The sequence below is a fragment of the Arvicola amphibius genome, chromosome 2 (assembly GCF_903992535.2).
Source record: "Arvicola amphibius chromosome 2, mArvAmp1.2, whole genome shotgun sequence".
NCBI classification, from domain to species: Eukaryota; Metazoa; Chordata; class Mammalia; order Rodentia; family Cricetidae; genus Arvicola; species Arvicola amphibius.
In genome coordinates, this window is record NC_052048.2 from 47,159,837 (window position 1) to 47,174,350 (window position 14,514).

The following is a 14,514-nucleotide window of genomic DNA, read 5'->3' on the forward strand; positions in this document are numbered from 1 at the left end:
CTCTCTCTCTCTCTCTCTCTCTCTCTCTCTCTGTGTGTGTGTGTGTGTGTGGTGTGTGTGTTGTTTTGTTTTTGAGAAAGGGTCTCACCATATAGTCCTGGCTGGTCTGGAACTCACTCTGTAGGCCAGACTGGCCTTAAACTCACAGAGATCCACCTGACTGTCTCTCAAGTGCTTGGATTAAAGACATGAGTTTTGAATTTTTAAAAATTGTATGTGTGGGTATTTTGCTTGCATGTATGTCTGTGAAACGCGTGCATGCCGGGCGGACATTAGATCCTCCTGGAACTAATTATTAATTATTAATTGGAGTTACAAGTGGTTGTAGACCACCACGTAGGTAGTAGAAATTAAACCCAGGTCCTCTGGAAAGTGCTGTCAGAGCTCTGAACCATGGAGCCATCTCTCCAGTCCCATCTGACCGGTCCCATTTTTGCCTGAGAAAGGCCTGGCTGACTTGGTACTCACCATGTAGTCCTGGCTGGCCTCTGAGCACAGCCATCTTCCCAAACACTGGGATGACAGATGTGAACCATCATGCCCAGAGCTACTGCTGGGAGCTACAACTGATTATTCATGGTTTGGTTTGCTTGCTTCTTTTTGCTTATGAGCACTAGAAGTGCAGTCGTAGAAATGCTGGCCAGCCCTTGGGAGTGTATAAATGCCCATTTCAGCAGCAGACAGTGGAAGCGCAGACGGCTCACAGCAGAGCACTGAATATGAGATCCAAATGTCATGAAAGGCTGAAGCTTAGAGTGTTGTACCCCAAACGCTAAAATGCAATTGTCAAAGTCAAGGAGACACTCAAAGTGATTTTGTCGACAGCACTTGTTCAAGTATTAGAATTTTCATGTAAGTTACAATTTCTCAGATTTATATTGGAAATAAACAGCAAGAAGTAATGCCAGCCTTTCTATGAACCCTGACATTGAAGCCTCACATGCCCAAAGCATGGCCACCGCTTGCTATTAGAGAGGGCTCTGACATTCTCCACAGAACCCATAGCTAAGAGAGAAGGCAGGAGAGGGAAGATGTGGTAGTCTGAATGAGAACACCCCCCATAGACTCATATTTGCATGCTTAGTCCCCAGTTGATGGAAGGTATGTTCTTGTTGGCCTTTGAGGCTTTGAAAGCCCACACTAGGTCCAGTCTCTCTTTCTGCTTGCTGCCCCTGGATCAGGATGTAAAGCTCTCAGCTACTGCTCCAATGCCATTCCTGCCTGCTTCCCAACAAGATGATAATGGACTAACCCTTTAAATGTAAGCAAGCCCTCAATGAAATGCTTTCTCTTATGAGAGTTGCCTTGGTCAAGGTGTCTCTGCACAGCAATACAACTGTGACCAAAGACAAAAGAAGAGAGGAGAGGAAAAGGAAGAAGGACAGACCTGGAGATGAGAGAACCAGGTACGGATTTAGTGTGGCCTAAGGAGCAGAAAGGCAGCCTGTGACTTCTTACCACAGATGGATCACATTTTAGAAGTTCATTGAATAAATATGTGTGGCTCTTGGATTTCAAAGGTGTCAGGAAATACCAAAGGCAGAGAAAGCCCCACTTTGTATCTTAGTATGGATAATATTTACCGCTTTTTGGTACAAAGAGTTGGAAGATATTTTTCTAAAATTCTCCACTAAATACCTAAAATTTTGGAATACAGCATGGCAATTCCATGGTGGGGGAAAATCACATTAGGTTTTAAAGTGTCACATGATCATAACTGGTCCTTCTAGAATGTTTTAAGATTCTATTATTGACCTTCACTGGCAACAGTGTTACAGATTCAGCTGGCATCAAACAGAAGAGTGTTGTATGTGAACCTGGTTTTCATAAAGTCAAAGGTATTGTATTTTGTATTCGAAGACTTCTCCGAAGATTGGACCAAAGGCTTTTAGATCTGGTAACCAGTGAAAAATATAAATAGCGCTCGTGGGTTCACTGAATGTTCTGAACAGACAAAAAGCAAGATTGGACTCGAAGCCAGTGCTATATGTGTACCTTCTGGTTCTGTCATCAAAACCTAGTTTGTGGGTATTTACCACGCATCCCACATGCCCACAGCCGGAAAAAAAAAAGTGTCATGTCTGCTGGTGAGGACACAAAACAAGAGCGGAAATGAGAACTGTACATCCCAGGGTGGTTTCCCTGAGAACCAGGCTGTAGGCAAGAGGGGAGAGTGGCCGTAGCTTAGCATTCCAGCTCTGCCCTGTGACTACCATAGCTGTGTCTACCCCATCTGCCTTTGTAGCACAGGTTTTCCGCTATCTCCTCAGGATGAGCCATTTCTGCTGATACAGGGATAGAGATAACCTACTGGATTCTGATATATGGGCTACTACATCACATTAATAAAAATAATGTTTATTACTTCCCACTTTCAGTTTGCTTTCTGTGTAGGAGGAAGAGGACTCAGGATGTTTGTTTTCAATTTCTTCTTCCCTGGGAAACAGGATTCATCTTACACAAACATGTGTTTTATAGAAATGTACTTCTATCAAGTACGTCCCTTTTTTCTCTGTTACTTCACGGAGATGATATAGGACCCTCCTAGTTCCCTAGGCTGCCTGAGACATCAAAGAGGTTGTTTATGTAAAAGTCATTTGAGATTAATAAAGCATTATGCAAAATGTCCCTACCCTGATAGCAACCTTAAGAGCAACTAGGGATTAAGTCAGATCCCTCTTGGGGATAGAATAAGAACTTCCTCTACTGTAGCTAGGTGATAGAATTGCAAAGCTTCTAAGCTAAGCGCTGGCTAACCACAGCGGAAAAAGAAAAAAAAAAATGGTAAAGACCTGAGGCTGGCAGGAATTTGAATTTTCTTGCCTGTAAAATCATCTGAAATATTTACTTTGACCAAATTAAATCTGAAACTGGAGCTGGGTGTGGTGGCACACACCTGTAAATTCAGTACTTACTTGGAAGTGGAGGCAGGCAGGTTGGGAAATCTTGTCTTAAAAATACAAAACAAAACAAAGCAAGGGTTGGGGAGATAGTTCAGTGGTTAAGAGCACTTGTTGCTCTTGCAGAAAACCCATGCTCAGTGCCCAGCACCCATTTCAGGAGGCTCACCACTTGTAATTCAAGCTCAAAGGGATTTAACGCCCTCCTGCTCTGGTATCCACAGGCACCTGCACTTACATGCCCGTACACAGACACACAGTTAAAAATACAATTAAAACGACAACAAGGAAAGCCCCTTCAAAAGCCTGAACTTGTGCTTTGATTTCTACCCACTGCGAAGAAGTTCAGTCAAGTGCTCTTGTCCTTGGAGAAATACAAAATCAGACCTCTTTGCTAAAGAGATCCTTTGGGCTTTCTCTCCAAGGCTTTTGTTGCATAGAAATTTCTCATGATTGCGCCCTCCTCAGAGCGCGGCAATTCTTCTGGGATGCACTCTCAGACACGCGCTTCATCTTGAAATGCTGCCCAATTAGCTGGTCTGAAAGCCTCTTCCAGACACAGCAGTGCTGTAATTATCTCGTCTGGCTTTTTAGTCTCCTAGGTGAAACCTTAGCACAGAGGCTGGTCTTTACCGAGGACGCATGTTTTAAATGTGTTACAATGGAAACACAGAAGTCAGGGAAGTCTTAACGAGTCTGGAAAGAAATACATTCAATGGTGACAACCTTTTCCAGGGGTTGGTAGGATTATGTCTAATCTAATCTTGACTGTGGTTCACTGACCTTTATTCTCTCCAAGTTTGTCTGTCTTTAACATATTATTATTCTTTTAATTTTTAAAAGCTATTATTTGTGCACACTGTTTATTGGCTTTTTTTATTATTTTGTGCCTATTGGCTGTAGAAGATAAAAGAGGGCGCTGGATCCCTTAGACCTGGGGTTACAGATGGTTGTGAGCCATTATGTGGGTGCTGAAAATGAAATCCAGGTTCTCTGGAAAAGCATTCAGTGCCCCTGGAACGAGAATTCCAGACAGTTTTGAGCTGCCATGTGGGTGCTGGGAATTGAACCTGGATCCTCAAGGAGAGCAGTCAGTGCTCTTAACCACTGAGCCATCTCTCCAGCCTCCCCCCATTGTTACTTTTTAAATTACATTTCTTTATTTGTGGGTGTGAGTATGGGCCCACATGAAGATCAGGATAACTTGAGTCAATCCTCTTCTTAGAATCCTCTCAATTCGAGGGAATCGGGAACACAGGCTATCAGGCATGGTGGCACATGCTCTTACCACTGGGCCATCCTGCCAGCCCCAACACACATTATTTCTTAATGGGGGTGAGAGAGCAAGTTGCATAGGAAGGTTCTAAAGAATATCAGATAATTACAATCTTGCATATATTGACAGGATCTCATATTTGAGGGCTAGGAAAAGTTCCCTTTTCTCTCTCAACCCGCTAGGACAATGTTAAAGTCATAATAACTTTTTTAAAAAAGATAAATAGTATTTAAAAACAATAAAGAAAAGCACATTCCCTTTCAGGGATAAACAACTCAAGCACAATGTAACCAGGCATTTGAACCTCAACAGTCACAGAGCACCAGTAAATATGCACACACACACATATCCGGGCAGCATACGATCCATGTCCCCAGTCACAGACGCCAGGCTGACTCAGAGCAAGGGGGGGCACTCAGCTCATGGAGTCGGGGCCCATGTGGATGATGACGTGCTTCTCGTAAGTCCTTCTCATCGTTTTCTCGATCTGCTTCAGAAAGACCTGGGGGATCCGTCCACACAGTGTGTGCACTGTCTCCAAAAACTTCAGCTGGAGAGGGTAGTACATGGATTGGAACAGATTGTCTTGAAAGGGAAACTGAATGACAAAAGGAAAGAAAGAGCCTGTGATTCAAGGGCTGATTAAAACCACAAATCACTCTCTGTAAAACACACGACACAGTGTACAGTGACTAAGTTTTGACCCAGTGGTACAGCCCCACAGAATCATGTAACTCTCTGGCCTCTCAGTTCTGTTTTCTCTCTTTCTTTGAAGAAGGGCTTCCTCTAGCTGAGCATGACCTTGACTTTGGAATCCTTCTGCTTCCATCTCTAGTGTGTTGAGATTAAGGCATATACCACAGTGCCTAGTTTTCCTGTACTGGAAAACAAACCAAAAAAGATGATTTACTTGTGTTTTCTAAGGCTCTTCAAGTTTGACGACAATGTAACAATATCTATCACTGAGGGGAAGACTATATATATATATGATCACCCTGATTAGAATGCATACAAGTCTAAAGCAGATAGTCATTTTGAAATCTACTACAACAAACACTGAATTTATTATTTTCAAAAGATTTGTTTTCACTTTATGTGTATGCATGCAAGTATGTGCACTATGTGTATGCCTAGCGCCCACAGAGGTCAGAAGAGGGTACCGGATCTCCTGGAACTAGAATTATACCACCATATTCGAACCTGGGTCTGCTGCAAGAGCAGCAAGTGCTCTTAGCCCATGAGCCATTATCTCCTGCATTATCTATCTATCTATCTATCTATCTATCTATCTATCTATCTATCTATCATCTTTTTGCCATTCATGAAACTTAATGGCATGTCTGTGGTGGCTACAGAAGGTCAAGAGTTCAGCAATTGCAAGTTAATGTATTGGCCATGAACTTTCTTTCGCTATTCTAGGTACCAGGTTGGGATATGGCACACTGGTGGAGCATCTGCTTAGGATTCCAAAGTCCTGAGTTTGAGCCACAGGAAAGGGTCAGGCATGGAAGCTGGGGGGTGGGGGACTAAGAAGCCAAATGTCAGTGATAATTTTGAGTTTTTTAAATTCACTGCATATTGGACATTTAAAGATTTGTCTTGTTTTAATATCTCTTATTTTATCATGTGATTCACAAATGAGCAGCATTTTCCAAAATAAACCTTTTGGGCTACTTAGAAACTAGCATGTGGCAAGCTTTATCACCATCCTTTTGAAAGAGAAAGGGGAGTTTAACTTTTGCCAATGAAAATCCTAAGAACAGAAAGGTTAAAGGGCAGGCCTCTAGCCCCAGAGCAGAGTGGATGGTTATTGGCTCTCCTAGAACACATCTCCCACTCCTTCAAGGTCATCAGAAACGTCATCTCAGCGCATGAGGTAACTCGAGAATGAGCCACACCAGCTCAGGTTTGGGACAGCATCGCTTTTTCTCACAGCCCTCAGCCCACCAACCAGAAGTCCTATGAATTCTATCTGCACAGCTCCTTCTCCCCACTTCCCACTTCCCCAAACGTCCCTGCTAGCTCAGCTCTTGCCCGTATGGCTGCTCTCAACCTCACAATGGCCCCGTGCCTCCCTTTTGCAAGTCTGCAATTAGTTGACATAAGTCTCCATAAATCATGGCTGTCACGTTCCTTCCCAGACTTCCCACTGCAGTCCAATTCTCGCCACAAAAGCTCCAGGAGAGCTAGAGCCCTGCTGCACCTGCTTCCCTCCCACTAGCTCTCCAGGATGGTTGAGGTGACTATCCTGGTGTGCTCCAAGCACACCAACTTCATTCCACCTTGGAGAGTCTCCAGATTATGTCGGTAGCATCTTCCCCAGGAATGCCTCCATCCGACCGCGTTTCAAGCTAGCACGGGCCTTCCCTGGAAACCTGAAACATCCCTCTGTAGCCAGTTCTCTGCCCTCACCATCCTGTTCCCCTTAGAACTTAAGCACCTTCCACTCTGATAGGCTCTTTCTTTGATTGTGATGGGAATCTATGATATCATCTGGCTTTCTCTACTAGAACAGAGATTCTTGACCACAGACAGGGCTTGGTGTATATGCAAGCTTCAAAATTCCGGACAACCGGAATTATTCCTAAATAAACTAGGCTTTGTAGATGACTGCTGAAAGAATTGCTAAGGAATATCTGCCTGATGACTTTTGGGAGGACCATGATGGAAGCTGTTATACTTGTCATCCGTCACACAAACACATAGACACAGGGTTAGGCTGTGTGCCTACGAGACAGAAGGAAAGACAGCAAGCTAGGGAAACAGATATGGAATGTTTGCCGTTAAAACATCTACCTACGAAATACAGCTGTCAGGTGTGGTTAAAGTTTAAAGGTCATCATTTTGTTGCTCTTCATAACTGTCTCATTAGGAAGCTTTATTTATATAAAAGTATTTATTAATACTTTAAAAAAGTGTGTGTGTGTGTGGTGTGTGTGTGTGTGTGTGTGTGCGCGCGCGCGCGCGCGCGCGCGCGCGTGCGTGCGTGCGTGCGCATGTCCACAGAGGCCAGATGAGGTCACTGAACCCCCTGTAGCTGGAGTTACAGGTGGTCATGAGTCAGCTGACATGGATGATAGGAAGAGAACTTGGGTCTTGTGGAAGCGCAAAGGCTCTTAACCACTGAGCCATTTCTCCAGTCCCCAGAAGGTAATCTCCTTATCTTTATTTTATGATGAGGAAATCAACCGAGGCTCAGAAAGGTAACAGCAGTTAATGACTAAACAGAGAGTAATAGAAATGGGGTTTGAGCCCAGGTCTGCCCAGGCGGAACGCCAGCTCTGATCCTTTATCTTACGCTGAGAACATCACAGCCCTGTAGAGAAAGGTAGGCATAGGGGAATACCGCGTCACAATGGAGTGTCTTCACTCCCGTGCTGATCTGGAGCGAGTGACTGCCCTGATGGAAATGCCTGAATGAAAACAGTCTTTTGAGGCCAAACTGCAGAACTCCACGGAGTGATTATGCAGAACTGTTTAAGAAGCAAAGTCATTTGGCTGCCTTTCTGATCCCCTGTGAGAACAAACCAGATGAGTCATAACTCAGCCACAATTGCTCAATTCCAAAGCCGGGCCAGAACACAAGGGAAAGTAGAGAGGGCTCCAATCAGCCCACACGGTTGCATGCTTCCTTGACTTCCACCTGTGCTGGGCATGGGTTTCCCCTGGAGGCAGTGTTTGAGTAACCAACTGTGAGAATGTCACTGAGTGCATAACAGATTGTGTAATTTAATCACTTGTCCTTTGAAAACTGAACAGCAGGAAACAGGAGAAGAGGTACTCGCTTAGATACATGTCAAGTGATCCCCTATGGGGAGGACAGTGCTGGGATTTCCCAAGCTTGAATTCTTTAGCAAAATGTTCATCTTGATACACACAGAGATGTGGTCCAGCTGGGGGATGGCTCAGTGGGTCACACAGATACATTGCCAACAGGGAGATGGCTCAGTGGGTCACACAGATACATTGCCAACAGGGAGATGGCTCAGTGGGTCACACAGATACATTGCCAACAGGGAGATGGCTCAGTGGGTCACAAAGTGCTTGCTGCAAAGTGTGACATCCTATGTCTGGGTCCCCAGAACACGCCGAAAGCCTGGCATGGTAGCATGTATCTATGATCCCTGTGCTCTTATGGTAGGATGGGAGACAGAGATGGTAGACTCCCCAGAATCTCAGAGACCAGCTAGGCTGGTACATGAATCAGTAAACCACTAAGAGCCCCTGCCTGCCCAGGCAGAGGTGAAGAACAACAGCCCGAGTTATTCTCTGACCTCCACGCATAGCTGTCTTATGTGCATGTCTAAATCCTGGCATCAGGTTCCCAGATTTTCAAGAACAAATAAAGATATTTAATAAAGTCTGTCTCAGGGGCTTGGCAAACGGTTCCTGTCGGGGTGGGGGGTAGACAGCAAATCCTTTTGGCACTGTGCACCCTACAGTCATAACTAAGAACCTCTGCTGTCAGAATGCCAGTGTAGCCAGTGGCAGAACAAGAATGAAAAAGGCACCGTGTTCTCCCACAACTCTGTTTGTGAATGCTGAAACACAAAGCTCCTACAGAGTCATCATGTTAAAAATTGGTTTTGTTGTTGTTGTTGTTGTTGTTGTTGTTGTTTTTCTCTGCGTATCTTTGGCTGTCCTGGAACTCACTCTGTAGCCTAGGTTGACCTTGAACTCACAGGGAATCTGTCTGCCTCTTCCACCCAAGTACTGGGATTAAAGGCATGCACTATCACACCTGGTTATGTTGGAAAATTTTGCTGATCCCTGCTCTGTCTTGGAGGGATGGTTTAAGGAGAGCACCCCTTATAAGTAACCGCTATTGGTTTCCTATTAGTAATCACAATCTCAAGGCAAAAGGTAATGAGCAACACAGAATTTTCCAAGTTCACATAATCCTGAACTGCTCCTTAACATGTGCCCACCCTTCTCTTCAAGGAAGACAGAGTGGGCTCAAACTGCATGAGGTTCCATTACCTCCACGCCAACATTGTACATAAAATCATGGCTGATCCATGGGAGATACATATGTACATACTTGCTGGCTACCTGAAACCATGATGAGTACTGAGCCCTACAGACCGGATACCCTGTGGCTATGACATGACTAGTAGGTGGGAAATATATACAGTGTGGCTTCAGGTACAAAGAGATGAATCACATTCCTGCATGACAGAGCAGGATGGCATCAAATCTCGTCATGTTCCTGGGAACAGCACACAATGTACAGCTTATGAAGCATGGAATTCTGGAATTTTCCATGTAATATTTTTGGGTCATGGTCACACAGGGTGACTGAAACCATGCAAAGTGAAACCATGGGGCAGGTGCTCTATCTACTGAAAGTGATCTTTGAGACCAACCACATAAGGCTATAGGGCTTGCCTATAGACCTGGTGGGAGGGGCTGTTCTTTCAGGGTCAGCCTGCCAGAGGGAGTCATTATGGGCAAGGACTCGGACTTTCTGCATTGGGCAGCCACATTCACTTGCAGCTCTGAATGCCTAGCCTGATGCTCGCTTCTGAAGGCCTCCCTGTTCGGGAGCCTTGGCTGGTTCACTTTCCTCTACTTGGATTTAGAAGCTTCTGCTCCTAACCTTGTCCTCCAGCTCTCCATGCCTGGCTCACGGTTCATGAGGTGCAGGAGTGTTTTCCTCAGGGCCTCTTGGCTATGACAAGATTCCGACATCTAGGTTGTATCCACACACCCCTAACAAATCTCCTTTGGTGCTAAAAATGGTGAGTACCTCTTTTTGCTTGCACAGTTAAGTCAATAAGGGACTGGCGGACTGGGGATATGGCTCAGTTGGCAAAGTGTTTGCTATGTAAGCTTAAAGATGTGAGTTTGATCCCCAGCACCTTAGTAAACTCTGTGTGTGTTGGTGTATACCCGTGATCTCAGGACTGGGGAAGATACAGACTGGAGATCTCTGGATTTACTAGGCAAGCCAGTGAGCTTTGAGTTCTGTCTCAAAATTAGAGGGGCTGGAGAACTGGTTTAGTAGTTAAGGGCACTGGGAATGTGGGCTCAATTCCCAGCATCCACATAGTCTCTCACAACCTTCTGTTATTCCAGTTCCAGGAGATCCAAAACCCTCCTCTATCCTCCAAGGGTATCAGTCACACATGTGATACATGTATGCTGTCAAAGCACCATAGACATAAAATAAAAATAATTTAAAACAATAAGGTGGAAAGTGATTGAGGAAGCCATTCAGTGTCAACCTCTGGTCTTCAGATGCACACTCACCCATACATACACATGCAACAGACACAAACATGTACACACACATACACAAATGAAGAAAAAATAATAAAGGACCAATAGCTGCTTCAGTGCAACAACTTCTAATTGACCAGTGTGAGACATGATTGCTTAAGAGCTTGGAGCTGGTAACCAAGCAACACACTTAGCTTAAACTAAATAAAACGACCTCACTTTTGTTACATTCTCTTTATCCTGAACTCCATAGGAAGACAGAAGGCATAGGAGTCCCCCCGGGAGTGGTTGGCCTTCACAGCCCCCACGGACCATAGCGCTTGAAGCACCAAATGCTGGCAAGCAAGCGTCCGCTTTGACGAGCACACTTACATCCCGGATTGCTTCATAGAGGGCTCGGAAAGTGGGCTGCTTATCGTCATGGTAGACGCCTCGGTTGCCATGCAGAACAGACACACCTTCCCGCTCAGCCTCTTTGCAGTTGCTTCCATACATGCAGTGATCAGGGCGGTAGTTCCACTGGCAGGGGAACACATAGAGACACTCTGGTGGCAGAGGAAGAGATAGAGCTATGGTCAGTGCCTGCTGCCACCTGTAAGACTGGCGCTTAAAACTTAACATTTATAAGACACACACTGCACAATTTCAATGCTTTGGAGTGTGGCTATGAATCCCAGGTCAAATATGCCATGCCACACTTGCTTAAATTCTGAGATCAATGATGGAAGGGGTACCCATTATTGATGATAGAGGAAGGAGAACAATACCTAAAATAAGGAGTTAAACCAGGGCATCAAACAGCCTAGTGTTCTAGCTTGCTTTCTGTTGCTGTGATAAACACCATGACCAAAACCAGCTTGGAGAGGAAAGGGTTTGTTTCATGTCAACTTCCAAGTTTGTCACTGAGGGAAGTCAGAGCAGAAGATAAAGGCAGGAACCTGGAGGCAGGCCCTGAAGAGGAAGCCATGGAGGGGTGTTGCTTACTGGCTTGCTCCCTATAGCTTGCCTAGTTTGCTTTCCTAGATAAAGCTGGACCACTTAAACTATATAGGTGGCCTTACCCACAGTGGGCAGGGTCCTCCCACATCAACCATTAATATAGAAAATGTCCCACAGAGGTGCCCACAGGCCAACATGACGAAACTAATTCCTCAACTGTGTGTTTTCCATAGGGAACTCTAATCTGTGTCAAACTGACAATAATTAACCAGCACACTTGTATCTGAATCCCAACTTCTCACTTATAAACAGTGAAATCTGGAACCAGTCACTACTTTACTGATTTTGATTATTAAAAATTTAAAATACACCAGGCTGAGGATGAGAAGTTACATAACCTTCATGAAGTCTTAGGTTAAATTCCTAGAACCTCAAGGGGAAAAAAAAATACATAGCAAATGTTAACACAGAGTTCCAAGCACACAGGACTGCCCAAGAGTATCAGCAACGATCATTTCTTTGGAAAGGATTTGTGAGGTGGACGAACTCACAAGATAGGAGCAGAGATTAAGATAAAGAGTTCTCTTCAGGGGCTGGAGAGATGGCTCAGTGGTTAAGAGCACTGACTGCTCTTCCACAGGTCCTGAGTTCAATTCCCAGCAACCACATGGTGGCTCACAGCCATCTATAATAAGACCTGGTGCCCCCTTCTGGCATGCAGGCACACATAGAAGAAATGCTGTACATATAATAAATAAATAAATAAATAAATCTTTAAAAAAAAAGAGTTCTCTTCAGATTAAAAACAACCCAAATATAAAACTTCCAGTGAGGCTCCACCTCCTGACGGCACCACTTACTTCCAAAACATGCTTGGGATTGACTGTCTAGATACAGGAGCCTAGATAGAGCATTTTATGTTCAAAGCACAACACTGATGAACACCAGCACACAGTACTGATGTGGATTCCTCTCTGTATGCTGTGAATATCATTGGTTAATAAAGGAACTGCTTTAGGCCTATAGCAGAGCTATGGGGGAACAGAGTTAGGCAGGGAAAACTAAACTGAATGCCGGAAGAAAGAAAGACAAAGTTAGAGAGAAGCCATGTAGCCCGCTGGACAGATGCCGGTATATTACCGGGTAAGCCACAGCCATGTGGCGATATGTAAGTTAACAGAGATGGGTTAAATTAATATGTAAGAGTTAGCCAATAAGAAGCAAGAGCTAATGGGCCAAGCAGTGTTTTAAATAACATAGTTTCTGTGTGATTATTTCGGTTCTGGGCAGCCGGGATGAATAAGTGGTCTCTTACAACACAGTACACCTGTGATCAGTGTTTACGACAACTGTCCCTAGACATGCAGGATCATTCTTTACCATTTTGTGGGTCACAGATCTCTTTGAGAATCTAATGGAAGCTTTAGACCCCAAGTACACAAAACTGCAACTGGGGGTGGGGGGAGAGGGACATAGATCTAAAAGAACATTTGTTTATAAGTTCAGGGTTTTCATGTCTCCTAAACATTAGCTACGTGCCCCAGCTGCCAAACCTCAAATATAAAATGGAACTCAGAAGAAATTCAATTCACACCTTAACAGGATTTCCTGGGACAAAAAATGTAAAATATTGCACAGGTAATCATAGGAAGCATTTGTCCCCTGTGTCGCTGTAGGACAGTGGTGTCCTGTTTTGACAATTTCATTTAAATGCAGGCTTTAGTCAGGATGCAATTCTGACAGAAACAGAAGCTTGGAAGATCACTCTAGGAAGAAAAGTTCTGATCATATTAGATTTTGAGAAACCGGAACGTGTTTTAGAAGAAGTTAAATCACCTTGGTTTTGTTGAAGAAAAGATTTCTTCAATGGGGGAGGACAGTAGAGGAGAAGCTGTCATAAATACACTGGTCTGAAATAGTCAAGACATAGAAATCTATGTTGAGTTGCAGACAACTAAGTAGCTCATGAAATGTGAGGTGAGGCAGAAGTGGAGCAGCTCCCAGGATCTGGGGTGGGGACTAACTGTTGTCATCTTTTCGGCACTGCTGGCTGGGTGAACCAGCCATGGATTCTGTTCTCAAGTTTGCAGGGTTTAGAAACCAGGGAATGGATGGTCTGACTGGTTTAGCAGGGAAACACTGGAGGGCAGGGCTCTTGGACACATGAGATGGGGAAAGAGCTATTCCATCCAGCAATGGAATCTGTTATCAAAAGAAAGGGCAATCAGCAGTGGGAAGATGAAGAGAACAGATCTGGTCCGGGAGTAGCTCAGTTGGCGAAGTGCTTGCTGCATGAGCGTGATGGCCTGATTTGGTCCCCAGAATGCACATGGAAATAGTCGGGCTTGGTAACATCTTTGCATTCTGAAGCAGAGAAAGTAGATCCATGCCATTCATGGACCAGCCAGACCAGCCTATGGGGCAAACTCCAGGCCAATGAGACCCTGTCCCCAAAACCAAGGGGACCAAAACCAAGCCCGAGACACAACACCCATGATTGTCCTCTGGCCTCAACACATAACACACATGTGCACCTCCTCATGTACATGCACACCCACCCTCCAAATACGTAGATGTGTCTGTTTATTTGCAGGTTAACTTTGTAAACTTAAACTGTCCACTTTATGAGCAGGAGGAAGAGGAGTAGAAGGGCAGACAGGCATCACAGAGAGGCTAAAGACAGGCTACACAATGGACTCTGTCCAAAAACAAGTAAATTAAAAAAAAATTCAAAACACCCTTTCTTGAAGCCCTTGGTCTTTGCTATTCTCTCTCTCAAAGTTATATTAAAAATGGGTTCCCTATGGGTGATATCCCTTAATGACTGATATCTTCAAGAGTCCACACAGTGCCAGGGCTCCCTTGCAGCTCTGATGATTCATATCCAGTTGGTGCTGAAGATTACAGATGGTTTGTGCCTGATCATTTTAACTTCACAGGAAGATGCGCTTGCCACTGAATTGCTACCATCTACCAATGGAGCAGAGACAATTGCAGCAGGACAGCTGTGTTTGGTTGTTGTGGTGGTGCACACCTGTAATCCCAGCACTTGGGAGGTCTGTGTAGGGAGGTACTTATTTTCTCTCTGTGTGTGAGTGTGTGTGCGCACACACATGCTGAATGAGCGGATGAATGAACTTTATGCCTTCCTAGACTGTAAGTATCTCGGTCTTGTCT

The 14,514-nt window shown here is 44.6% G+C and overlaps 1 protein-coding gene across 1 annotated transcript in view; it reads right to left on the bottom strand.

The window, feature by feature from the left end:
• Positions 1 to 4,280: 4,280 nt before the first annotated feature.
• Gxylt2 (glucoside xylosyltransferase 2) overlaps positions 4,281 to 14,514 on the bottom strand; it is a 90,374-nt gene continuing 80,140 nt past the window's right edge. Inside the window, exons 6-7 of the mRNA XM_038320627.1 lie at positions 10,771 to 10,943; positions 4,281 to 4,774 (exon numbers count right to left, since the gene is read on the bottom strand). Coding sequence (XP_038176555.1) covers positions 4,592 to 4,774; positions 10,771 to 10,943 — 356 coding nt within the window. The 3' untranslated portion in view covers positions 4,281 to 4,591. The remainder of the gene's footprint in view (positions 4,775 to 10,770; positions 10,944 to 14,514) is intronic.